This window comes from Trichechus manatus, unplaced genomic scaffold, assembly GCF_000243295.1.
Source record: "Trichechus manatus latirostris isolate Lorelei unplaced genomic scaffold, TriManLat1.0 scaffold00001, whole genome shotgun sequence".
Taxonomy (NCBI): domain Eukaryota; kingdom Metazoa; phylum Chordata; class Mammalia; order Sirenia; family Trichechidae; genus Trichechus; species Trichechus manatus.
The window spans coordinates 10,179,676-10,205,321 of record NW_004443937.1 but is presented as its reverse complement, the minus strand read 5'-3'; the positions used below and the strand labels follow the sequence as shown (position 1 = coordinate 10,205,321).

General features: G+C 47.3%; 1 protein-coding gene across 3 annotated transcripts in view; it reads left to right on the top strand.

Moving 5' to 3' along the window:
* The window catches only part of ATP2B2 (ATPase plasma membrane Ca2+ transporting 2), a 203,507-nt gene that overhangs the window by 83,800 nt on the left and 94,061 nt on the right, over nt 1–25,646 (top strand). For all 3 annotated transcript variants that reach the window (XM_004368329.1, XM_004368327.1, XM_004368328.1), the window contains one exon: nt 16,904–17,101. In XM_004368329.1, the coding sequence (XP_004368386.1) occupies nt 16,904–17,101 (198 nt within the window). The remainder of the gene's footprint in view (nt 1–16,903; nt 17,102–25,646) is intronic.

Below are 25,646 nucleotides of genomic sequence, written 5' to 3'. Positions count from 1 at the left end.
AAACATTCCTTTTCAAAGGAGGCAGTGCGCTGGTGTGGACAGTCCAGGGCGTGCACCCAGGCGCCGTTGGTGATTTGCCTTGGGGAAAGTCTCTCTCTTTCCTGTCTCTCTCTCTTTCTCTTGCTTTATCTGTCTCTATCTCTTTCTCCTCTCTCTGCCTCAGTTTCCTCATCTGTAAAATGGAGCTACTCATAACCCCTTTCCAGCCTTCTTCAAGAGGATCATCCTGGTAGGAAGCGCTTGCCCAGGTTATGTACATAACAGAGACCTGGGTTCTTGTTCTCGGGGTATGATGCAGTGGTTAAGACTTGGACTCTAGATTCAGACAGACCTGGAGCTGAAATTGGAGGATAGGTTTTTTTACATCTCTGAGCCTCAGTTTCCCCATCTATAAAATTGGGATAACAAAATGAGGGCATAGGAAAATCATGAGAAGGAAGTGCAATAATGCACATACAGGCCTAGCACAGAGTAAGTGCTCAATGGGATCATGAGTATCATCACTGTTTGACCTTTAGCTGTGTGACCTTGAGTTGGTTCCTTAACCTCTCTGAACCAGTTCACTCGTCTGTAATTCAGACCCTTAATACACACCTTGTAGAGATGAGAGGCTCAAACTGATAACAATGTGGAAGAGGTTCCTAGAACAACTTTCACAAAGGAGTTACTGTCAGTTTCTGGGGTCTTTGTGGGTTTTCCAGTTTGGCACATAACTGTCACCCCACCATCCCCCATCCCACTTTCCCATCCCCTCCCCAAGAATTCTTTTGTCCTGAGGGAAAATCTATTTCTGGGAAACACCTCTTAGTCCTCAAAGAAGCTGCTTATTTAAGGGTGGGAAGGAGCCACTGTCACCAAAATGAAGGCCTCTGCTTTCCTAGTGTTTATTTCTGATATCTGATTTCACCAACAGCTTTCCCCCGAGTAGTAACTTCAGGCGCCTGAATGGAAAGTATAAGGGATATCTGGGGCTGAGGCTGGAGATGGATGTTCCCCAAGTCCTTTTGTGGTCTGCATGGCTGTGAGGGTCTACTAGAGGCTCCTTCATCCCACCCATCAGCAGCAAGACCTCAGGAGGCCACTGAGGCGCTGGCTGTGTGGCCTTGGGCATCGATGAGGAGGTCAGGGAGGAATAACTCCAGGAGACCCCCGAATATCTCCCCTGACACCCAATCCTCAGCCTGAAGATGCCTCTTTCAGAGCAGACATTGCTTTGGAGTTAAGCATTGCCCTCTCCACGACTCCTTTCTTCACGTGCAGGTGTGTCTAAGAGAGGCCATGTGTTGATTGAGCATCTGCTATGTATCAGACCGAGACAGACACAGTCCCTACCTTCATGGAGGTTAGAGTCAGTGGGGGAGTCAGACATTCAGAAAAACTAATTACATTATTAATTATTAAAATAATGATACAAAATGAAGGAGATTTTCAAGGAGCTTTGAGAACATTCAAAAGGGGGGTCCAACCTAGTGAGTGAGAGTGGTCAGCCAAAGGAAGTGCTTAAGTTAGGTGAAAAGGGGGAAGAGCATTCCAGGCGGAGGGAACAGCTTGTGCAAAGTCCCTGAGGCAGGAAAGCACTTGGGTTGAAGCCACAGAAAAGAGGAGGGTGTCGCTGAAGTATAGTGGTGGGGAGGGGTGGTGAGACCGGAGAGGACAGCAGGAACCACACTATAGAGAACCTTCCAGATCTTGATTAGGAGTGTGGATTTACTCTGTGTGCAATGGAAGCCGTTGGAGCATTTTTAGCAAGGGCTTGACATTAACACGGTGTACTTTGCACTTTGAAAATGTCCCTGTGGCTGCTGGGTGGAGAATGGACTGAGGGTGGGAGTAGGGAGACCAGTGAGGTGGCTTCTGAAGCCATCTAGGGGAGCAATGATGGTGGCCTGGGCTGATGTGCAGGTGGTAGCGGGTAGTGGTGGATCTGAGACTAGTTGTTGTTTTTGTTTGTTTTTGGTATAGGGGTGGGGCAGAGGGAGTTTCCTGAGTGGCATAACAGGGCAGGGGGCAGGAGAGGACTCTGGTGGGAGACAGGGACAGGACTCAGAGGAGAAAAAGGGATGATTGGGGTCATGCATTGAGCACCACCTGTGTGCCTGGTGTGTCACACTTGTTGCCTCTTTTTAATCTTCACAACCAGGCTCTGAGCTGGCCCCATGGTACAGAGGAGGCAATGTGACTCACTCAAGGACACACAGGTAGCAAGTGATGGAGCCAAGATTTTAACCCAAGAATGTTTGTCTTCAAACCTACTCCATCCAAAGGCTATATGAAAACAAACCTATATTTTCTTATAGTACTTATTGATTCCCCTTTTAAATTAAACTTTGAATTATTCAAATAAAATATGAACACATTCCCCTTGTTAAAATTCAAATATATAGTCAAAGCTAGGGTTCTCTTGACCACTGCAACCAATCATAGTGCTTTTTCCCCTTCCCAGAGGTAACCACCTTCCTGAGTCTGGAGCAGATCCTTACAGACCTTTTGCTACATATTTATATGTATATGTACTGCCAGAAAATATAGACTGTTGTTTAGTAGAATTTTCTTTTTGGCATAAATGGAATCGAACTATACATATTGTTCTGCAACTTGCTTTTTCACTCAGCAGTTTGTCCTGGTGAGCCTTCTATGTAAGTACGTATAAATGGATCTCATTTTTTTTTTTTTGACTGTTGCGTAGTATTCTGTTACTGAATGTACCACAGTTATTTAGCCCACTCGCTTTCCAAAGACAGAAATGCATTTCTCTATAAATGTTGTCACTTTTGAAGGGCTTGTGGATTTTTTTTCTTTCAAAGTATAAGATTTTTATTTATGCTAATGGAGGAACCCATACCACAGTGACAACACAAATATTTAGCAACACCCAGCCTGGTGACTAAGTTTTCCCATTTCCCTTCAGGTGTTTGGCATCACTGGGAGCTAGCTCTTGCCCATTGCCAAGTCTCTGTTTATATCAAAAGCCTTTCTCGGGAGCAACAAAGAGAATGGCAGAATTGATCAGCTTTGATTTCAGTGCTGGGTACTGAAGCAGGCAGCCTGGAATGGCTATGGAAAGAGTACAGCTATAGAGTCTCAAAGACCTGGGTTCAAATCCTAGCTTTAGCTATGTGACCCTGAGCAAGTCACTTTGCCTCTCTGAGTCTCAGTTTGCCCAACTATAAAATGGGGCTTATAATCCCACTCTAACAGAATGATCATGAGAATTAAGTGCAAGCTGACTGCATAAAGTGATGATCACAGGAGAGCAAATACGTGCATATTTAGTGCCCGTGTGTCTGTAGAGTTTTCTTTTTGACATAAACGGAATCAAACTATACGCATTGTTCTGCAACTAGCTCTTTTCTGCAATCCCAGCTTAGTGGAGGGGGTGGGGCAGGGTTTAGTCCTGCAGCACCAAAGGGGTCACTGGGTCACAGGACAATGAGAAGACACGAGGGATGCTGCCACTGCTGAGGGTGCAGTTTGGGCTAACATTTGAGTTCAGGGGGAGGAAGGGATGTTCTGACTGTGTACCAGGCACTTCCCAGACATGCACTTCCTTTCATCTGCACCCCAGCCCTTAGAGCTAAGTCGTGTTTCTGCCCCTAATCTGCAGATGGAGAAACTGAGGCTCAGAGAGGGCACAGCACTTGCCCAAGACCTCAGTCAGTAAGTGGCAGGAACTCAGCACTCTGGACCTCTGAAACCCATCCTCGGAGGCCAAGGGCAGCTCCATGGAATGCCCCCTCCTGGAGGGTTAGGGAAGCTTGTCTCATGATGACCCCGCCCATTCCAAACCATCAACATCGTTCATTACATGATCATAAACTCCAGACACTGGATACATGCATGCTGGGCATTAGCCAGCCCAGCTGGCTATTTCAAACCTGTTCTGAACTTTCAGTGACTGCATGGGCAGACCCAGACCACAGGGATGCCCCTGGCACTGGTTGTTTCCTGCAGAGGCATTGTCAAGCCCAGGTTTGTTCCATGGCTCTTACAGGTGGTCTCCAGGTGGCCTCAGCACCCACATTTCCATCTCTGGTCCCCAGAGAGGCAGCAGGGGAAGGAGGTTTCTTGAGGGCCTACTGTGTGCTGGCATAAGCAGCCTCCCTCTGAGAATGTCAAACCAGCTCCAGCAGGCAGTGGCAGCAAAGGGGGGTCTCAGTTGGCATTTGGCTCCCAAGGCCCAGTCCTGGCACAGAGAGATGCCCGGTAAGTGTTTGTTAGTGAATGAATGACCCAGGCTCACCAGAGCTGTTGAGAAAGACTAGGAGGGTAGGTTGTTCCTTCTGGGCAAATCAGGGAAGGCTTTCAGGAGGTGGTAGTCAACTTTCATCTGAGTCTCCAGAGGCTAAATGGCTCAACAGACAGAGGTAAGGGGTAGGCATCCTGGGTTGGGAGCCAGATGAGCCAAGACAGAGGCAGACAAATGCCAGGCACATTACAGGAGCTGTAGTTTGGCAGGAGAGTGGGATAAATGCAGCATGACTGGAGTGAGGCTGGAGGAGTCCTATGGGACAGCTTCAGAGGGGCCACCATGAGCCTAGGAGTTCGCCGCAGTTCTGAAGGCATAGGGAGCCATGGAAGGTTATGGAGCAGGAGCAGGGATGCTGTCAGAGCTGACCTTGAGGACAAACAGCCCCATGCTGTTAGATCTCTTCTGGTCTCCTTTCTCTCCCCACCTCGTTTCTAGTTTCTCTTTCTCCAGACTCCTAGAGCCAGCAGCAGGACACAGGGAGTAGGAGTGTGGGCCCCACAGTATCCTCAGCCTCAAGTCTGGGTTTGTCAGCTTTTCAAACTGCAGCACCTGTGAATTCCTCTGCACCTCAAGAGAGGTTGCGAGCCTGACGGCCGGCAGTTTCAGGAGAGCAGACCAGCCTGCAGGAGCTGGCAACCCCTGTCAAAGAAAGTGAAAGGCAGACCCAGGTTGGGCCCAGGCCCTGTCGCACCTGCTGTGTGACCTTGGACAAGCACTGCCTCTCAGACCCTCAACAATAACCCCATGTCCCGGGGTTGTTGGTGATGCTCTGTCAGGGTCCTCTAACTAACCCTGCTTGGTGCACCAATTGTATCAAACCAGTCCAGGGAGGTTGAGATCACCCACCCTGACACTAAATATGTGCTCGATATTAAATCCGACTTCACACGCCTGCAGGGTCCTGTGGAAATCGAAGCCTTCCCTGGTCAGTCCAGACCCAGCTGCTCCATGAAGCCCTTTCTTTCTCATCCCCGTTCACCCAGGGCTAGGTCAGCGGGTAGCATCCCCTTCTCTCTCTCATCCCCATTTACCTGGGCTAGGTCAGTGGATACCAGCCCCTTCTTTGTTTTGTAGGTCTGACAATCTGTCCAATCTGTCAGAATGACTCACAAACTCCAGGGAAAGGGTTATCTTTAATCTAGAAGAAAAAAAAAGGATACGAACAGATGGGGTGAGGCCTGGTAGGGTCTCAGTGCAAAGCTTCTGTGCCGCCAGGGGATGTGCTTATCCTCCTGAGAGCAGATGTTCACCCTCACCACCCTGGAAGCTCCACTGAGCCGCCATCTTCCAAGGCCTGTAACCATGAGAGATTACATCAGGCCTCCTAAGGCTTAGTCAGCATCGGGCCCCCAGGTAGTCTTTCTTTGTCTGGTCAACCCCTACTCATTGGCCTCGGGTGTGGTCCAGCTCTCAGGAACCAGAGCCAAAAGTGGAATTGTTTACTGCAAGGGGGTTCCGCACCTCACAGCTGAGGCTGAAGGGCGGTGATGCCCACCAAGCATCTGGCAACTTATTTCCCTTCTCTCCCACCTTCCCGAGAGCCTGAGCCTGCATCAGCATCACCCAGGGGCAGTGGGTGTTACCACACAGAACGTGGGGCCCCACTCCGCAGAGTCCAATTCAACAGGTCTGGATAAGGCCTGAGAACCTGCACTTCTAACAAGTTTCCAGCTGTTGCTACTGGTCCAGGGACCAGTGAGTCCTCCATCCAGCTGCACATTGCACTCACTGGGGAAATTTTAAGACTCAAAGCTCAAGCCCCACCCCAGATCAGTTCAGTTAGTCTCTGGGTTGGGGCCTAGGCATTAGTAATTTTTAAAGCTTCCTGGTAATTCCAATGGGCAACGAAGTCTAGGAACTAGTGCCTTGGAGGTAGTTGAGTAATAGCACCGACAGTGATAATAACAGTAGCTAATATTTATCAAGCCCTTCCTATGCGCCAAGTGCAGTTCTGAGCATGTTAGATGTGCTACCTCGTTTGCTCTTCACAGGAACTCTATGAGGTAGGTGCTGTCATGATCCCCATGTTGCACATGAGGAAAGCAAGGCCCAGAGAGGGGAAGCCGCCTGCCCAAGTCACAGAGCTGGGAAGCGACCTGCAGCAAGGCTCACAGTTAGGTCTTTCGTCCCATTTCGTTGTTTGGTTTTGAACCGCTGTGAATTCCCAAAACTTCCCGGCAGTAATGGCTTTGTAAGCTGCCCACTCTGCCTCCCCTCTGTCCGCAGCGCACGTGGACTCACCCACACAGCCCTGTTGCCTACAGCCACGCCTGTGCACAGACACGCAGCCACACCTTCTAGTGTGTATACTGCCCACACACCGCTTCTCACACGTAACAAGCCATACACCTGCCTTTTGGATGTCTCACAGGCATCACCCCGTTCGAACCATATAACAGGACCATGAAGCCCCCTTTGGTTTTCCTGGGAAAGCACTCATAACATGTTTCATCTGAAATGTCCTCAGTGCCCTGGAGTTGCAGGGATAAATGGTCTGAATTGATGATTCATGTCGACTTAACTACATGGGATCACCGCAGGGCATTTGTTCAGGGCAGACACAGGCCCCCCTGACTAGCTTGGGCTAGAGCGGCGCCAGAGTGGCAAGAGGCCTGGCTCCGTTCCCTTCCCAACAGGAGGACCCTGTGCCTTAGCGTACAGATCTGCCTAATGGGGGTGATGCCAATAGAAGAAGAAGACTGTTATAGTTTACACTGTTAGAGCCTTGGTGGCATTTGTTCCTCAAGTGAGACAGGCCCACCCCGAGAGGTGGAGTAGAGGTAGATTCAGCAAGTAGAGGTGGGTTCAAAGCAGGGTCTCCAGACCTAAGGTGGACGTGTGTCATGGTTGTGGTGGTGAGTTCTGACACGATCTATGAGTAGCAGTTCAGACAGAAATATCCAGAATGCACATTCTAGGTCCAGGTTAATGTAGCAGTGCTGAGTGTCGTGTTTAGTAATAGTAGTAATAACTGCATCTGTCATTTATGCGAGCCAATGTGTGCCAGGCACTATTTATACACATCATATTCCTGATCCTCCATCAACTCTGCAAGACACTTGTCCCTTTATTCCCCACTTCACAGAGGTGGAAACTGAGGCTCAGGGAGGGAAGGTGCTCTGCCCAACGCTGCAGCTCTGAACAGAAGAGCAGGTGGGATTTGAACCCAGGTCTGAGGTCTCTCGACTGCCTGCTATTCGCACGACCACGCAGCCAATCCCAGCTGAGCGGCCCCTCCCTCTGGCAACAGGGGCCCTGCTCCTGCCACCCCACCTCTCGAAATAGTCCTACCTTCAGCTCACTGCTGCCTGCTCATGGCTTGCCTGCAGCTTTGGCCTCCTGCCCCCAGCACCTGGGGGGCAGCTTGTTTTCACTCTAGTACTGAGCACCACATGGAGACTCTGGGAGATGTGATGACTGTGGTTTTTCCCTTGAAAGAGTTTGCTCTGGCAGCAGACTGGCCCCCTCCACCGACAACACCCCTGAACTCCAGCTGGCTTCCGTGGGTACTGAGCGTGCTTCGGCTCCCACCCAGGGTGGAGAAATCTCCGCAGTCTCTTTGTTGGAAAGAAGGAGGCTCAGCCTCGTGGGGTCTCAGAGCAGGGGAAGAAGAGGTCAGAGGTCATCTGGATGGTCTGGAACACTCCACCCCAAACCTCCTCCCAGTGGCCAGACACCCCTAATTTTGGTGGAGCCCAACCTGTTGGCATGAGGTGCTTTAGTTCAATGCCCCACACATGGAAAGAGCAAAGTCACCCCTGCCCCATTACCAGGGCAGAAGTAAGTCATTTGACAGTGTCCTTGTTCCCTCCCCTTGCCCCTTTATTCTGACCTCTGACACACAGGGGAGTCCTGCTCCAGCTCCTGCACCTTTAACTACCTCAACAGCCTTCCTTTACTCTGGTTAATTATGCACATTCTACTTCCAAAGCGGCTGATAAAAGTTTGTGTCATATGAAAAGATTGACAACTACGTAAGTGAGGAAATCCAGACTAAGGGAAGAGAGGAGGGATAAGGTGAAGATTCACGGGCACAGTGCATGCCATTGAGTCTTCCAGGGCAACTTCAGGAGGTGAACTGCAAGTTCAGTGCTGAGCTACCAAGGAGGCAAAGGGAAGAGGGCAACAAGATGAGTTATATAAGCCAAAGTCTCTATTAGGTTTCCCTACCCCAAAACCCATTGCCATTGAGTCCATTCCAACTCATAGAAACCCCCACCCCAAGGCCTGTATAGTGATGACCCTGGGTGGCATGCAGAAGAACTCAGCTTCTCTCCTGGCCTTTGTGGTTACTGGGGAAAAAGGGTACAGTAGAGGTGTCCTCTTCCACAAGGAACACCCACTCCCTCTCCTGGGAGAAAACCAGGGATGCTCCAGCCCCACTGGCCTTTCTCAAGCCCTTTGGGGTTTCTTTTGCCTTCTCAAACCCCCCACCCCTCCCTTACACACACCCTTTCACCTACTTAACTCCACTTGTTCTTCTGAGCTGGGCCCAATCACACTTCTGCCAGGAAACCCTTCCTGACACCCCAGTATCCCCAACATATAGAGCAGTGTCTGGCTTATAGTAGAAAGGTAGAGATAGATAGCTGTTGTCAAGTCATCTCTGACTCATGGTGACATTATGTACAACAGAACAAAGTATTGCCTGGTCCTGCGTCATCCTCATGATCACCGGCATCTTCAGATCCATTGTTGCAGCTATTGTGCCAATCCTTCTCACCGAGGATCTCCCCCAACCTTGCTGGCCCTCTACTTCATCAAACCTGATGTTCTCCTCTAGCAATTGATCTCTCCAGATGGCATGTCCAAAGCAAGCCAATTGGAGAGTATTCTATTGTGATCCATAAGATTTCCATTGTCTAGTTTTCAGAAGTAGATCACCAGGCATTTCTTTCCAGTCTGTCTTAGTCTGGAAGCTCTGCTGAAACCTGTCCACCATGGGTGACCCTGCTGGTATTTGAAAGACCAGTGGCACTATGCATCCAGCATCCTAGCAACGTGCAAGCCACTACAGTACGACAAACTGACAGATAGATGGTGGGCTTATAGTAGGTGCTCAATAAATATTTGTTGATTGATGGAATGAGTACGTGAATGATTGGATGCACACTATTTAATTCAACCCTAGGTACTTCTTCTACCTTCAGAGGGGCTGGATAGAGGTAGGGGAGGATCCTGAGTCCCTGGGGGCCTGGCATTTGGTGATAGGACACCCTGTAATGGCTTCACCCCTGGTGGATCATCCAGGCTCTGTGTGAATGCTTTTAGGGAGGGACAGGGAGCTCCCTCTCTTTCTTTCTAGATCATCCGCGCCATCCTCAGACAGCTTACCTGTTAGAAAGTTCTTCCTTAGGTGAAAAAGCCAGACATTTGATTTTTATGTAGAGTGTCTTGGCTTTTTTTCATTTTTTTTAAACACCGTGCAGAGACCAAACAAACCTTTCTGATGGCCTGAGGCTGTCCTTGCAACACTCAAAGGCGGAGTCAGAAACGGCTGAAAAGAGAGAAGGCGTTCCAAGTAGAGGAATGGCAAATCGCAGGGGCAAAGGCTAGAGGCTGGAATAAACCCAGTTTGCATCCAGGACAGCTGGCTAGAGATGACTCTGGGGGCAAAGATTCCTCCAGTACCAAGTGGCAACAGTCATTACAACAAATAATTTCTGTACAACCAAAGGGCCCATGCTCTGCACTGTGGCCTTCCCCTGTTATGTAATTATAAAAAAAAAAAAAAAAAAAAAAAAGTTGCCATTGAGTTGACCCCATACTACTCATGTTGACCCCATGTGTGTCCGAGTGGAACTGTGTGCTCCGTAGGGTTTTCAGTGACTGAATTTTCAGAAGTAGCTCGCCAGGCCTTTCTTCTAAGACACCTCTAGGTAGACTTGAACTGCCAACCTTTGGGTTAGCAATTGCGTTCATTAACTATTTGCACTACCAAGGAACACCAAAGAATAATAATTCATTGTTATTGTTGTTAGTTGCCCACGGGTCAATTCTGACTCATGGTGATCCCATGTGACCCTATGTAATTAACAGAACGCACAAATTCTGACCCCAATACAAGAATTGGGACAAATGCTGGATTTTTTTTATAGTGCCTTTACAGAGCCTTCACACACATTCTTCCATGTATTCCTCATCATGGCCTGGGGGGTTATTTTGCTCCCATTTTATTGATGAGAAAACTGAGCCTCTAAGGGATGAAACAACTGGCCCAAGTTCATTCACACAAGTCAGTAGTAGAACCAAGACCCAAGCCTGACTCCTAGCCCCATGTTCTATCCTCTGCCTCTGGTTGTAATTGTAGTAAAGAAAATTCATGTTTGAAAACTCACAACCCCGCACAGCATCTGACATCAGTTCCTGGGCATTTGTGTTTCTGAATTATCAGTACCTCGCTAGGCTTGTCCAGTGCTGTTTGACACAGGCCGGCAACTTCACGTGGGGAAACTGAGGCCTAGAGAGGGGAAGTGGCTTATGTGTAGTCACACAGCCCTTCTGCTGCACCTCTTTTTGTTTGACTGATCCCCTCTCTGTCTTACTTAAATCCTACCTGTCCAGAGTCTTCCTCCTCCAGGAGGTCTCGATTATCACCCATACAACCTAAAACTGGACAATAAGAATACTGGTAACCGCTCTGAGGACTTCCCTGGTACCAGGCCCATCACACTGCACCTTACACGAGACATCTTGCTGAGGCCCCACCCTAGCCCTGTGAAGTAGGCGCTGTTGTTGCCCACATTTTACAGATGGGGAAACTGATACACCAAGAGGTAAAGTCACTTGGCAGAAGCCACTCAGAGGTGGGACTTGAACCCAGGCCCTCTGAATCCAAACCCCACCCGAGTTCTTGGGGCTTGGTATCCCCAGCTCCAGCTCAGCCCACATTCCCCTGAGAAAGAGGGTGAGGGAGGTGTCATGGCCACCATCCACCATATCACCCACCCCATGTCAGCCTCAACATTCGAGGTTGCCCTCTTGGGCTTATATTCTGGGGATGTTGTGGAAACTGCCTGGCAGTTTCTATCATGGAAGCAACCCTAGCAGAACGTACAAATATTTTCATTCCATGAACTGTTATTTCTGAAAAACTGAGGGGTTCTCAGAAGCCTGTGGGGATCAGGCCTGGTGCTAGAGAGGGAGCTGCCCAGGGAGAGAGGAGGAAGGGACAGAGAGACTGTTCTCTAACCCCTCATCCTTCCAGCCTCCTCCCTACTTCCCCAGCCATAGCTTGTGAGTCTCAAAGTAGCAACCTGGGTGCCAAATCCAGATATATCGTATTTAGCCCTGGAATATTTTTAATGGGGAGATTATACATCAAATTCCAGATGTCCAGCTTCTCTTAGAAGATTAGAAGATCTGCTGCCCTTGGCCCCTATTCCTCTATAGGAGTTGAGAAACAGCTACCCCCTTTAGAAGGGCCAAGACCCTGCACTTGCCCTAGCCCCCACCACTCCCCAGTCCCCACCACTCCCCATCGCTCCCACCACCTACTTCACTCCTTCACAAAACCTGCCCAGCCCCCACAGCTAGTCACATTTGCAACCTTGCCCTGTCCCAGGACCCAGGATCCCAATGCTGGACCTGTGGAACCCCAGCATGACAGAACCCCCATAACCGTGGGTAGACTCCTAGAACTGGAAGACATTCCCATTATCAAGTGTTCACATTGTAGACTCCAGAAGGTTTGAATCATGAAACCTCAGAAGGTTTATAGACTCATCTCTCTTTGAATCAATCAGGAGGAACCTAGGAGATAGGCTCACCCCACCCTCACCAAGCTGCTTCTTAACAGTGAAGCTCTTTGTTTACATGAAACCTTATGAGGAGCCCCCAGTGTGAGACAGACCCCATAGAACCATTTCAGGACCTGCCATCTAGGAATTTCTGGAATCCTTGGAGCCTACCCATCTTATTGAGCTCCCCCATTCTTGAGATGGGGAAACTGAGACTCAAAAAAGGGAACTGGCTGGCCAAAGGCACAGCAAACTGCTGTACCAGGCCAATGTTGGCTGGTTGTAGCCCCTGTCCTCAGAGGACCAGCACCTTCTTGAGCTCTCCCTTCTCCCCTCATCAAAATCCACTCCCAGGAAAAAGCCTGAAACTCATTGACACCATGGTATCCAGAACTGATGATAGCTTCACTGTCCCAGGGAGTCCAAAGGAATTGGAGCTTTTAGTTAAAGAAATACAGCCCAAGTGGAGGAATTTCAGACATTGGCCAATGCGTACAATTGGACACAAGGTGGAAGACCAGAAACCATGCCCGCTTGCTCTGTATATGGATATCCCAGATGGCGACTCCAGCATGGGAGGGTGCAAGGCCACGTTTCCAAATGTTTAGAACAGCACTGTCCTTGGTTCTCAGGGCCCAGGAGCTGCCCTAAAGCAGCAGCTTGGTCTCAGGGAGGCCTCAGTCACCCCATCTATAAAATGGGCATAGCTCAGCTCTGGGCTCCCTCATTCTCACAGCACAGGCAGGATGTCTGGGTTTCCAAGGCTTACCTACACTGACAGGTGAGGTAGATGCGGGGTCTCACAGGGAACGCGCCATCCCCGGGCTCCCCGCCAGGTCTCAGCCAGTCTGAGCTCCCAATGGGGGTCTTGCTGTCAGAACCTGAGGAGGCTCACCTGAACTCAGAGAGGAAAATGGTGGTCTCCCCATAAAGGAGTTAAGACTGTTTAAATCCTGAAACCAGAGAGCCCTTGTGCTCTGTGAGTTGCTAAATCTGTTCCCTTTACATCAGTCTACCCAGACCCCGAGTGGGAACATGATAAATAGTGGTTGAATGAATGAACAAACAACAAAATATTAGAATCCTAGAGCCATATAACATTAAACCACTGTTGGTTAACTGCCGTTGAGTAGGCCCTCAGCTCATGAAGATCCCACGCACATCAGAACAAAATGCTTCCTGATCCAGCACCATCCCCATGATCAGTTGGGGATCACACTGCTATGATCCATAGGGTTTTCATGGGCTGATTTTCAGAAGTAGATCACCAGGCCTTTCTTCCTAGCCTGTCTTAGTCTGGAAGCCCCTCTGAAAATTCTTCAGCATATAGCAACACACAGGCCTCCACTGACAGACGAGCGGTGGCTGCCCTTCAGGTGAATTGGCCCGGACTCAAACCCCCAGGTCTCCCATGTGGAAGGCAAGAATTCTACCACTGAACTACCACCACCCCCTTGTTAGACCACTAATCAAAAAAAAAAAACCAAACCCCTTGCCATCAAGTCGATTCCGACTCATAGCGATCCTATGGGACAGAGCAGAACTGCCTCATAGGGTTTCCAAGGAGCAGCTGGTAGATTCGAATTGCCGACCTTTTGGTTAGTAGCCGAACATTTAACCACTGTGTCACCAGGGCTCCTAGGCCCCCAAAAATGTAGCATCAGAATATTTCAGTCCTCCAGCCCCAGCACATTAGTAGTACTGTTCTGGGGTCCCTTCTGATGCCCCCTTCCCAGGAGTGAACCGAAGGCCAGAGGTCTCGCAAGGGAGTTGTGCCCCTTCCCCTAGCTGTGCTCATGAAGCCAGCCCAACCCTAGCTCAGTGGCAAGACTGGCATGGCACAGCCCCAGGGCCCATTCGGGTTGCTTTCTCTGGGCCAGTTTCCAACAGTCAGGCACGTCACCTGCGTTCAGTGGTCAAAAGGATTCTAGGGCAGTTGGTGGCCTCGAGTGCCAGGCCCTGAGACAGGAATCAGGCCCAGTCTGTTCCCCAGAGTGGCAGGGCCCAGGTGGGATGCTGTTCCAGTGAACAGGTAACCCTGATGTGGCAAAGGCTGTGTAAAAGATAAGGGGATGGCTTCTCAGTGGAGGGGGCCTGAGAACGAGGTGCCCTCAGAGGAGAATGAAGGAAAGGGGGTTATTGACAGGCTGAACAGCATTGACAAAGGCATGGAGCTTGAAGGAAGTTTGCTATGGAAAAATAAAATAAAATGGGGTGACACGGGGTAGCACTGAGGGAGGAGAGAGACAAGGGGAAGTGCTGGCCCTGGAAGGAGCCTGAGGGACCACAAGACATATGAAGTCCTCCCCAGCTGGACCCCCCTCTTTTTGTCCCCCTGCCTGAATGCCCCCACGAGAGGGGGACCTTACCAGGCTTCTCTTCCAAGGGACAAACACACCTGGGGATCTGCCCTGTGGTTGGTCATCCACGTCTTGGTGCAAATCAGTTTCAGAGGGGATGTGTAGATGAGCAGGAGAGACAAGTCGTGAAGGAGGGAGCAGCATGGCAGAAATGTGGCAGGAGGAGCATGCCCGGCCTGCAAAGGTCCCCCCCTGGTTTGGCTGCTGTCTTAGTTGCCTAGTGCTGCTGTAACACAAATGCCACAAGTGGGTAGCTTTGAAGAACAGAAATATATTTTCTCACAGTTCAGGAGGCTAGTACATTCAAACTCAAGGTGTGGCTCTAGGGCGAGGTCCTTCTTTGTCTATTTCAGCTTCTAGCAGCTGCCAGCAATCCTTGGGGTTCCTGGACTTGTATATGCATCTGCCTCCTTCATCCTCAGATAGTATCTGTCTTCCCCTTGTGTCTGTATGCCTCTGTGTCTGTGCTGCTCTTTATACAACTCAGAAGTGAATCCCAGCTTGACGCCCTTAACTCTCTGAGCCTCAGTTTCCTCTTCTGTAATGGGGACAATGATCGTACCTCACTGTCTTAGTTATCTAGTGCTATTGTAACAGAAGTAGATGGCTGTAACAAACAGAAATTTATTCTCTCACAGTCTAGGAGGCTAGAAGTCCAACTTCAGGGCTTCAGCTCCAGGGGAAGTCTTTCTCTTTCTGTTGGCTCTGGAGGAAGGTCCTTGTCATCAATCTTCCCTTGATCTAGGAGCTTCTCAGCTCAGGGACCCCAGGTGCAAAGGGCACACTCCACTCCTGGCTCTTCTTGCTTGGTGTTAATGAGTTCTCTCCTCTCTGCTCCATTCTCTCTTTTATATCTCAGAAAAGATTGATTCAAGATACAACCTAATTCTGTAGCTTGAGTACTGCATCATTAACATAACTTCCTCTAATCCTGTCTCATTAGCATCATAGACGTTAGGATTTACAACACATAGGATAATCACATCAGATCACAAATTGGAGGACAACCACATAATACTGGGAATCATGGCCTAGCCAAGTTGACACACATTTTAGGGGGACAGAATTCAATCCATAACATTCACCCATAGGGTGGTTGTGAGCATCACAGGAGATAATTTAGGACCCACCCTGCATTGGTATTACCTCAACTGATTGATTACATTACAGTATATTATTTTGCATTCTCTTACATTAGATTGCATTATGGGATGTGATTACATTACATTACAGTACAGTACATCCACAGATACAGGGGTTAGGATTCTAACACATATATTGGAGGGGCACAATTCAATCCATAACAGCTGGGATAACACCAATGGAAAGGAGAGGCTGGAAACACAGCCTAGGAGTCAGGTCAAGAGGCCAGTGTGCCAGAATGAGGAATGTGGGCTTTATTCTGAAGACAGCAGGGAGCCCCCGAGGGCTGTTGAGCAGGGAAGTGAGGATCGGATGTTGGGAGTTTGGAAGAATTATCTGGAAATGAATAAACAGTGGATTGTAAGTGGACCCCCATGCACTCTGTCCCAGCCCCACATAACGAGGTTTCACCTCACTGGACCTCATGTTCCTCATCCGTAAGCCAAGGTAATAACTGCTAGCATTGATTGCACATCACCACCCACCCGGCGCCACTCCAAGCATCTCACTGTGTCCACTGGGCAGCCAGCTCCTCAGGGCTGGGCTGTGTTTTGTCCACTGCACTATTCCAGTGTCTAAAACAGTGCCAGGCATATAGTAGGTGCTCAATAGATACATGTTGCCTGCATGAATTGTCTCCTCTGATGCTCTCAATCACCCTATGTGTGAGGTGCAATCATTGTCCCCATTACAGAAGAGGAAACTGAGGCTCAGAGAGCTAAGGGCATCAGGCTGGGATTTGAACCCCAATGGAGACTCCCAAGTCTGCTCTTAACCACTAGCTGTGCTCACCAGGGAGGGCAAGCGGAAACCCAAAGCGGGAGCAGAGGTGAGGGGTGCAGTGGGGCACAGTGGTGTGTATTCATTGCCTGTGGCTTACAACAAAAAAGGATTCTGTCTCAGAAATGGATTCTGGAGGCCAGAAGTCTGAAATCAAGGTGACAGCAGGACCACACTCCCTCCAAGCCTCTAGGGGAAAATCCGTTCCTTGCCTCTTGTAGCTTCTGGTGGCTCCAGGCATCCTTAGCTTGTGGCTGTATCACTCCAATCTCTGCCTCTGTCTTCACATGGCATTCTCCTCTGTGTGTCTCTTATAAGGACACTTGTCACTGGATTTAGGGCCTGCCTGGATGATCCAGGATGCTCTCATCTCAAGATCCTTAATTACATCTGCAAAGATCCTTTTTCCAAATAAGGTCACACTCACAGGTTCTAGGAATTAGGACATGGACATAGCTCATTCAGCCCACTACCTAATGTCTCGTATTTCACAGGGAGCCGGCTCTGGGCCCACAGAGAGCCTTGGTCCCCCCATCCCATCCCCACCACCTACCCCCACTCGGAAATGATTCCCAGTAACGCAAGCGTCTCTCCTGGGCCCTCCCACCGACCTCTCTGCACTCTGCCCACAGGTTTGCCGGGCACCACTCCAGACCTGGAAAAGAGAAAGCAGATTTTTGGGCAAAACTTTATACCTCCAAAGAAGCCAAAAACCTTCCTGCAGCTGGTATGGGAAGCGCTACAAGACGTGACCCTGATCATCCTGGAAATCGCAGCCATCATCTCCCTGGGGCTCTCCTTCTACCACCCGCCAGGCGAGAGCAACGAAGGTAAGCCGGGTGGGCTGCAGGCACAGCGCCCCCACCTGAGGGCGCTCGGGGTTTCCCCACTGCTTCTGTCAGGTGAGGACACTGAGGCCCAAGGGAAGGGCCTCACCCACAGCCAACCTCAACCCAGCTCAGAGCACCTGGCCCCCAGCTCTCCCATATGTGAAATGCAAGGGTGAAACCAACAAGAGTTATATTACAGTGAACGCTTATTGACCACTTACTGTGTGCCAGGCCCTGGGCCGAGATTATGTTGTCCTCCTAACAACCTCGGGGCCATGATTTACACACCCCTGCCCCGATGTTAAAGATGAGGAAACTAAGGCACAGAGAAGGGCCTTGCTTGTTCGAGGTCACCCAGCTAATAAAGATTTTGCTGTGGAGCATTTGTTAAAAAGACTGATGCCTAGGCCCCTCCCTGGGAAAGTCCAGTTCTGTCACCCTGGGGGAGTTGGGGAGAGGTGGGGGGCCCACATAGATGGATGGATTTTAACAAGTCAAGTGATAGTGATCCCCAACGGCTGTCTAGGCTGATCTCTGAGGGCTCTGTATCAATTTCCTGTGACTGCCGTAACAAAGTACCACATTGGGTAGCTTTAAACAGCAGAAATTTATTGTCTCATAGTTAAGCTAAAAGTCCAAATTCAGGGTGTCCACAGGGTCATGCTCTCTTCAAAGGCTCTAGGGGAAGATCTTCCTTGTCTTTCCCAGCTTCTGGTAGCCCCAGGCATTCCTTGGCTTGTACCTGCAGCTTAACTCCTTCGTCACATGGCAATCTTCCCTCTGTCTGTCTCTCTGTGTCTCTTCTCTTTTATAAAACATCACTCAGATTGGATTAGGACCAACCCTGCTCTGTTATGACCTCATATTAACCTAACTGATAACATCTTCAAAGATCCTATTTCCAAACAAGATCACATTAACAGCCACCAGGGCTTAGGACTTAAACATATCCTTTGGGGGTGAGTGGACACAATTCAACACAGCTCTGAAGACAAAGCCCCAGAATTGCTTTTCCCATGGTCTGCAAACCCTCGGTGCTTCAGCCTTGTTCACTGAGGTACCATGGGTCCCCTGCCCTCTGGGCCCTCCCGCCTCTGAGGGACCCTAAATCAGCTCCAAAGCTGGGCCTCTTCCCAGAACCCCCAGGTGACTTGCTCTTTGAGACCTATGATTGCAAAGAAAACTCATAACGATGTCACAGTCCTTTGCACCTGATCTTCTAGAACAGGGGTTGTTAAACTGTAGCCTGCAGACCGAATCTGCCTCGACTCCTGTTTTCGTATGGCCCCTGAGCTAAGAATAGATTTTGCATTTTTAAATGGTTGAAAAAAATCAAAAGAAGAAGATTTTGTGACACGTGAATATTATATGAAATTCGCATTTCATCGTCTAAAAATAAAATTTTATTGGAATACTCCCATTTCTTTCCCATATTGTCTGCAGCTGCTTTCACACTGCAACAGCACAGTTGAGTAGTTTCGACAAAGGCTGTAGGGTCCACAAAGCCTAAAAAGTTTACTATCTATCTGGCCGTTTACAGAGAAAGTTTGTCATTCCTGTCCTAGAAGATCAGGATGGGACATTTTGCCTCATGAAAACCATTCTCTCCTCACCCCTTTCTCTCCCTCCTCCTCCCTTCTCCCCTCCCTTCCTCTTCCTCTTCCTCTCTCCTTTCATTTCCCTCTTTCTCTCTCTCCTTCCCTCTTTCCTTCTCTCTCCCTTCATATCTCTCCCTCTTCCTCTCCCTCTCTCCTCCCGCCTGTCTCTCTCCCTTCGTGTGTGTGTGTGTGTGTGTGTGTGTGTGTGTGTGTGTGTAGAAGAAGGATAAAGCAGATAAAGACACAGTCTCTGAATTCAGACATACCTGGGTTGGCTGGAATCCTGCCTCCATCACCTCCCAGCTGTGTGACTTTAAGCAAGGAACTTTCCTTCCCTGAGCCTCAGTTTCCTCTTCCTCTGTGACACAGGGCAAGTGATCCTCTCTGGCAGGGTTATTGTGAGGATGTGTAGAAGTGATGTGTGGCCAGTGCTGGCACAGCCTGGCACACGAGGGATGTTCTGCTCTGCCCTGGGCGTGGCTGCTCCGGACTTCTTGCTCCGGGTCTTTGTCTCGAACTCCACTCTTTGAGCCTGACCTGAGAAGGCCTGTCAGTCCTTCTGTGCCCCCCCGCCCCCCGCCCCCGCTTTCATGTTCGCATGCCCTCGGGTTAGTTCCATGTGATAATATACACACCATGGGGTTGATGTGAGTACATTTTCCGCATAAGGAGACTCAGTCTCAAGACGGCACGCTAAAATCTCTTCCTGGATTCCGAAAGCAGACATTGCTCTGTGGGCCAAGACAGTACTGTCCTACTCACCTGGGAGGATTCCAGAGCCCACTGCTCCTCTCAAAGTCACAAAGTCAGCCCTTGGGCTCCTGATTGAAATCTCAGCCTCAAGTCATCCTGCATCCCTGAAACATTCCTTACCACTCGCAGGTGCAGTGCTTCCCCTGTTCAGTCAGGACATTTCTTTATGATGGTGGAGTCTTTTAAACTTCCTTGATGGATTCTGGGAGGAATTCTGGGAAGACAGCAGTGTAAACAAACCATCGTTCTGACCCTCCCCCACAAATACAGCAAGAAATACAACAAGGAAACCGTGCTCAGCTTTGAGGGACTCTGAATCTAGGAGCAGAGGAAAGCAGTGGGAAACTGCAGACAGGCAAGAATCAACAAATCAACAACAAGTCACATACAGTAGGAAAATTGCTTCTCCCACCATCCCTGCCCCTCCTCCAGCCACTCGGGCTGCTGGCTGCTGTGAACTGGGGTAGTGACCCAGAAAAAGAGCCTGCTTCCCTAACCACCACAGCCCCTGCCTGTACAAAGAGACAGGACCCAAGCTTCTGCCCTAAAATCAACAAGGCAGACCTCCCCAGGGGTCCGTTTGGAGAGTGCCAGCACCTCCCCCACCCAGACACTGTCAGTTGCAAGCCTACTGAAAATTGCTATAGAAGGCCTGTGCAGTGGAGTCTGCTACCATAGTAAACACTACTGGCCTCCCTGTGCACCCCATAGCGCAGGCCTCTGAAACCAGCAAGACAGACTTCTCAGGGAGTCAGTTCAGGTCTGTCTGCTCCCCCTTTCAGTCAGTGCTGAGGACTGCTGACTGAGGCTGCTGTGTGTGAAAAAGCAGGAATTTTTAGTGGAGGCTACACCCACAGCTCACATACTACAGGTAGGGCTCTGACAGCAACAAGGCAGACCTCCCTGGAAGTCCATTTGGAGCATGACAGCCCCTCCCTATCCAGACACTGTCACCTTCAAGCCCACTGTGAATTACTACAGAAGGGCTCTGCAGTGGGGACTATTCCTATAGTCAGCACTCTGCCTGCCTCCCTGAGTATCCCATAGCTATGGCTCTGAAACCCACAGGACAAACCTCCCTGGGGGTCAGTTAGGGTTAGTCTGCTCCCACCTCCAGTTGGTGCTGAGGCTACTGTGTGATAGAAAGCAGGAGTCTTGAGTGGAGGCTGCAGTCACAGCTAACAGTCTATCAGAGAGACTCTGATTGCAACAAGGAAGACCTCCATGGGGATCAGACCAGAGTGTGACACCTCCTGTTGGTTGCCAGGCTGTTGCAAACTGCTACAGAAGTCCCCTGCAGTGGAGTCTACTCCCAGAATCAGCACTCTACCTGCCTCCCTGTGCAACCCATAGCTCAGGTCTCTGAAACCAACAGGACAGACCTCCCTAGAGATCAGTTTGGGTCTGTCTCCTCCCCCTTACAGTAGCTGCTGAGGACTGCTGACTGAGGCCGCTGTGTGCTAGGAATCAGGCATCTTGAATGGAGGGTACATCCACAGCCAGTGTACTATGGGGCGGGCTCTGATAGCAACAAGGCTGACCTCCCTGGGAGTACAGTTGGAGTGTGACTAACCCTCCCCCAACCAGTAACTGTTGGCTGCTAGACTGATATGAACTCCTACTAAAGGTTCCCTACGGTGGAGTCAGGTTCCCAACCACCATAAGGGGCTCTGCACCAACAAGACAATTCTCTCAGAGGTCCCTGGGGAGTGCCAGCCCCTCCTCCTCCTGAACGGGGAAAGTCTACCTGTGCTTCCCCTGAATGCCAGCTCAGAGATAAGCAGCTCCCACAGATCAGGGAAGGAAAACTTGGACAAAATCGGAGGGTAACACCCAGCCCCAAAGTGGGCTTGCTAGGTGTGGGTTTTCCAGTTAAAAATGTGATTGCAGAAACAGAGAAGGGACGGGAGTAATAACCAGAGAGAGGGGACTGCGCCCCCTGGTGGACACATTAATAGTACACAATATCTCACCTGAATTGTGGTGTCCACTGGTGGACAGACTGAGCACACAGTGTTCTCTTATGTGTTTGGGAGAGATTGAAAATTGAAAAATAAGATCTGGAACTTTCAAATCTCAAACCAGAGAGGGAGAAGGAGCTATCACAGAGAGAGAGAAAACAGTACGCAAAAGCCAAAGGCTATGACCACCAAAGAGTTTCTTGCAGAAAGTAGTGTGGGCAAAAACACCAAATACTGGGGAAAACTGAGAAGGTTAACACCCTTGAAAATTCAAATGCCCCAAAAAAAATCACAAGACACACAAAGAACAGAGAAACAGTGGCCCATCCAAATGAATATGACAAGGGAGGGAAAGTACATCTGGGGATGACCAAATAATTTTTAAAAATGGAAGAATATAATACAACAACATTAAACATAATTAAAGAACTAAAGCAAAACATAGACAAAGAGCTAAAGGAAATAAGGAAAACAATGAAAAAACAAAATAAGGATCTAAAAGAAGTGATATTGCAGCTGAAAGGCACAATAACTAAAATGAGATACACAATAGAAGGACTTACCAACAGATTTAATCAGGTAGAAGAAAGAGTCAGCAAATTAGAGGATAAGATAGTTAAAATTACAGATGCTGGAGAGCAACAAGAATGTCGGCTCAAGAAGGCTAAACACAGGTCAATGAAATTATAGGACAACAAAAAGAGACCTAATATATGCATCATGGGAATTCCAGAAGGTGATGAGAGAGAGAAAGGGATAGAAAGAATATTTGAAGAAGTAATGACAGAAAATTTCCCCAGTCTAACAAAGGACATGAATCTACAAATCTAACAAGCTCAAAGAAGCCCAAACAGGATAAACTCAAAGAGGTCAATACCAAGACACATCATACCTAGGCTCTCAAAAATTAAAGATGAAGAGAGACTCCTGAAAGGAGTGAGAGAGAAGCAAACAGTCACATATACAAAGTGTCCCCAGTAAGATTAAATGCCAGTTTTTCCTCAGAAACATTGGAGGCCAGAAGGCAATGGAATGATATATTTAAAGTGCTGAAAGAAAACACCTTTTACCCAGGATTGTTATCCTTGGCGAAACTATCCTTCAAGAATGAGGGTGAAATTAAAACATTCCCAGACAAACAGAAGCTGAGAGAGTTCATATCCACCAGACTGGCCCTACAAAAAATGTGAATGACAGTTTTGTAGATGGAAGGGAAGACACACTAGAAACTAATTCAAAGTTATACATAAAAAGAAAGTTCCCTAATAAAGGGGAATGCGTGGACAAGTATAAGGGCTACTAATAAGGCATTTATGCTCAATAATTCTAAACGTTTGTCCTTCATATTTTTTAATAACAAATATATAAAATGCAAAGGTAAAATTATGTTACAGGGCACATAAAATATAAAGACGTAATTAGCGATAACAGCAACAAAAGGGGAAGGTAGAGGAATGGGATAGATATAGAATTTCTTGTACGCTACTGAAGTTAAGTTGCTACCAACTTAACCTAGAATGTTATAAATATAAACCCTTAAATGTAATATTCATGGTAATCATTAAGAAAACATACACAAAAGGAAAGGAGAAGGGAACCAAAAAGGCTCACTACAATAAACAAACAAAACACAGAAGAAAGCAGTACTAAAGGACAAAGACAAAGAAGACTTAAGACATACAAAAAACAAACAACAAAATGGCAGAAGTAAGTCACTTCTTATCAGTAATTACAGTGAATATAAAATGGACTAAATGCTCCAATCAAAAACAGAGAGTGGCAGAATGGATAAAAATAATGATTCAACTATATGCTGTTTACAAGAGACATACTTTAAACCCAAGGACACAAATAGGTTGAAAATGAAAGGATGGAAAAACTATTCCATGCAAATAATAACCAGAAGAGAGCTGAGGTTGCACTCTTGATACCAGATAAAGTAAACTTTAAGAAAAAAATCTGTCAGAGATAAAGAAGGACATTATATAGTGATAAAGCGGTCAATTAATCAAGAAGATTTAACAATCATAAATATATATGCACTCAATATTGAGGCAACTAAATATATAAAGCAAACATTGATAGAATTGAAGGAAAAAAGAGATAGTACTACAATAAATAGTTGGAGACTTTAATACGCCACTTTCAATATTGGACAGCACATCTAGAAAGAAGATCAACAAGGAAGAGAGGACCTGAATGACACTATAAACCAACTAGACTTAACAAACATATATGGAACATTCCTCCCAAAAACAGTACAATATACATTCTACTCCAGTGCACATGGATCATTCTGCAGGATAGACCACATTTTAGATCACAAAGCAAGTTTTGATAAATTTTAAAAGATTGAAATCATACATACAAAGTATTTTCTCTGACCACAACGAAGTGAAGCTAGAAATCAATAATAGGAAAAAACCTGGAAAATACACAAACATATGGAAATTAAACAACACACTATTAAACTACCAGTGGGTCAAGGAAAAAAATCCAAAGAGAAATCACGAATTTCTTAGAGTCAAATGAAAATGAAAGCACAGCATACCAAAATTTATGGCACTCAGAGGGAAACTTATAGCAATAAATGCCTACATAAAAAAAAAGAAGAAAGATCTCAAATTAACAGCCTAACTCAACAATTCCAGGAACTAGAAAGAGAAGAGCAAACTAAGCCTAACCCTACCAGAAGAAAGGAAATAACAAAGATCAGAGCAGAAATAAATAAAATTGACAGATAGACAATAGAGAGAAACAATAAAACCAGAAGTTGGTTCTTTGAAAAGATCAATAAAATTGACTAACCTTTAGCTAGACTGACAAAGGAGAGAAAAGATGCAAATAATCAAAATAAAAAATGAAACAGGGGACATTACAATAGACCCAATATAAATAAAGAGAATTATGACAGAGTATTATGAACAACTGTATGGCAACAAACTGGATAACCTAGATGATATGGACAAATTCTTAGAAGCACACAACCTACCAGAACTAACTCAAGAAGAAATAGAAAGTCTTAGCAGACCCATAACAAGTGAAGAGATTGAATCAGTGATCAAAAACCTTACAACAAAAGAAAGAGTCCTGGACCAGATGGCTTCACTGGGGAATTCTACCAAACATTTAGAGAAGAATTGACACCAATACCGTTTAAACTCTTCCAAAAGGTAAAGAAGGAAGGAATACTCCCTAATTCATTCTATGAAGCAAAGATAACCCTGATACCCAAACCAGGCAAAGACACTACAAAAGGAAACTACAGGTCAGTATTTCTTATGAAAATAAATGCAAAAATCCTAAAGAAAATACAAACAAACAGAATCTAACAGAAGAGTTATACACTCTGACCAAGTGGGATTTATTCCAGGAATGCAGGGATGGTTCAATATTAGGAAATCAGTCAACATAATATACCACATCAGTAAAACAAAGGAAAATAACCACATGATCATCTCTATGGATACAGAAAACATTTGATAAAATCCAGCACCCTTTCTTGATGAAAACCCTAAAGAAGATCGGAGTAGAAGGGAAGTTCCTCAGTATGATTCAGGGCATATACGAAAAGCCAACAGCCAACATTACACTTAATGGAAAAATACTGAGAGCTTTCCCTTTGAAATCAGGAACAAGACAAGGGTGCTCAATCTCACCAGTTCTGTTCAATATTGTATTAGAAGTCCTGGCCAGAGAAAAAGACAAGAAAAATAAATAAAAGATATCCAGATTGGAAAATAAGAAGTAAAAATCTCTCTATTCATGGATGATATGATCCTATTTATAGAAAATCCCAAAAAATACACAAAAAAACTTCTAAGCTAAGAGGAATTTAGCAAAGTTTCAGGGTACAAAGTCAACAAACAGAAATCAGTTGGGTTTCTATACACCAGCAATAAGAAATCTGAAAGGGAAATTAGGGAAGCAGTTTGGCTTACAATAGCATCTAACAGAGTAAAATATCTAGTAATAAATCCAACCAAGGACGTGAAGGACTTATACAATGAAAAGTATAGAACAATGCTGGAAGAGATTAAAGAAGGCTTAAATAAATGAAAAGATGTTCTATGTTCATGGATTGGAAAACTTAATACTGCTAAGATGTCAGCACTACCCAAAGTGATCTATAGACTCAACACAATCCCAATCAAAAACTGAATGGCCTTCTTTACAGAAAGAGAAAAACCAATCCTCAACTTTATATGAAATGGCAAGAGGCCCCAAATAACT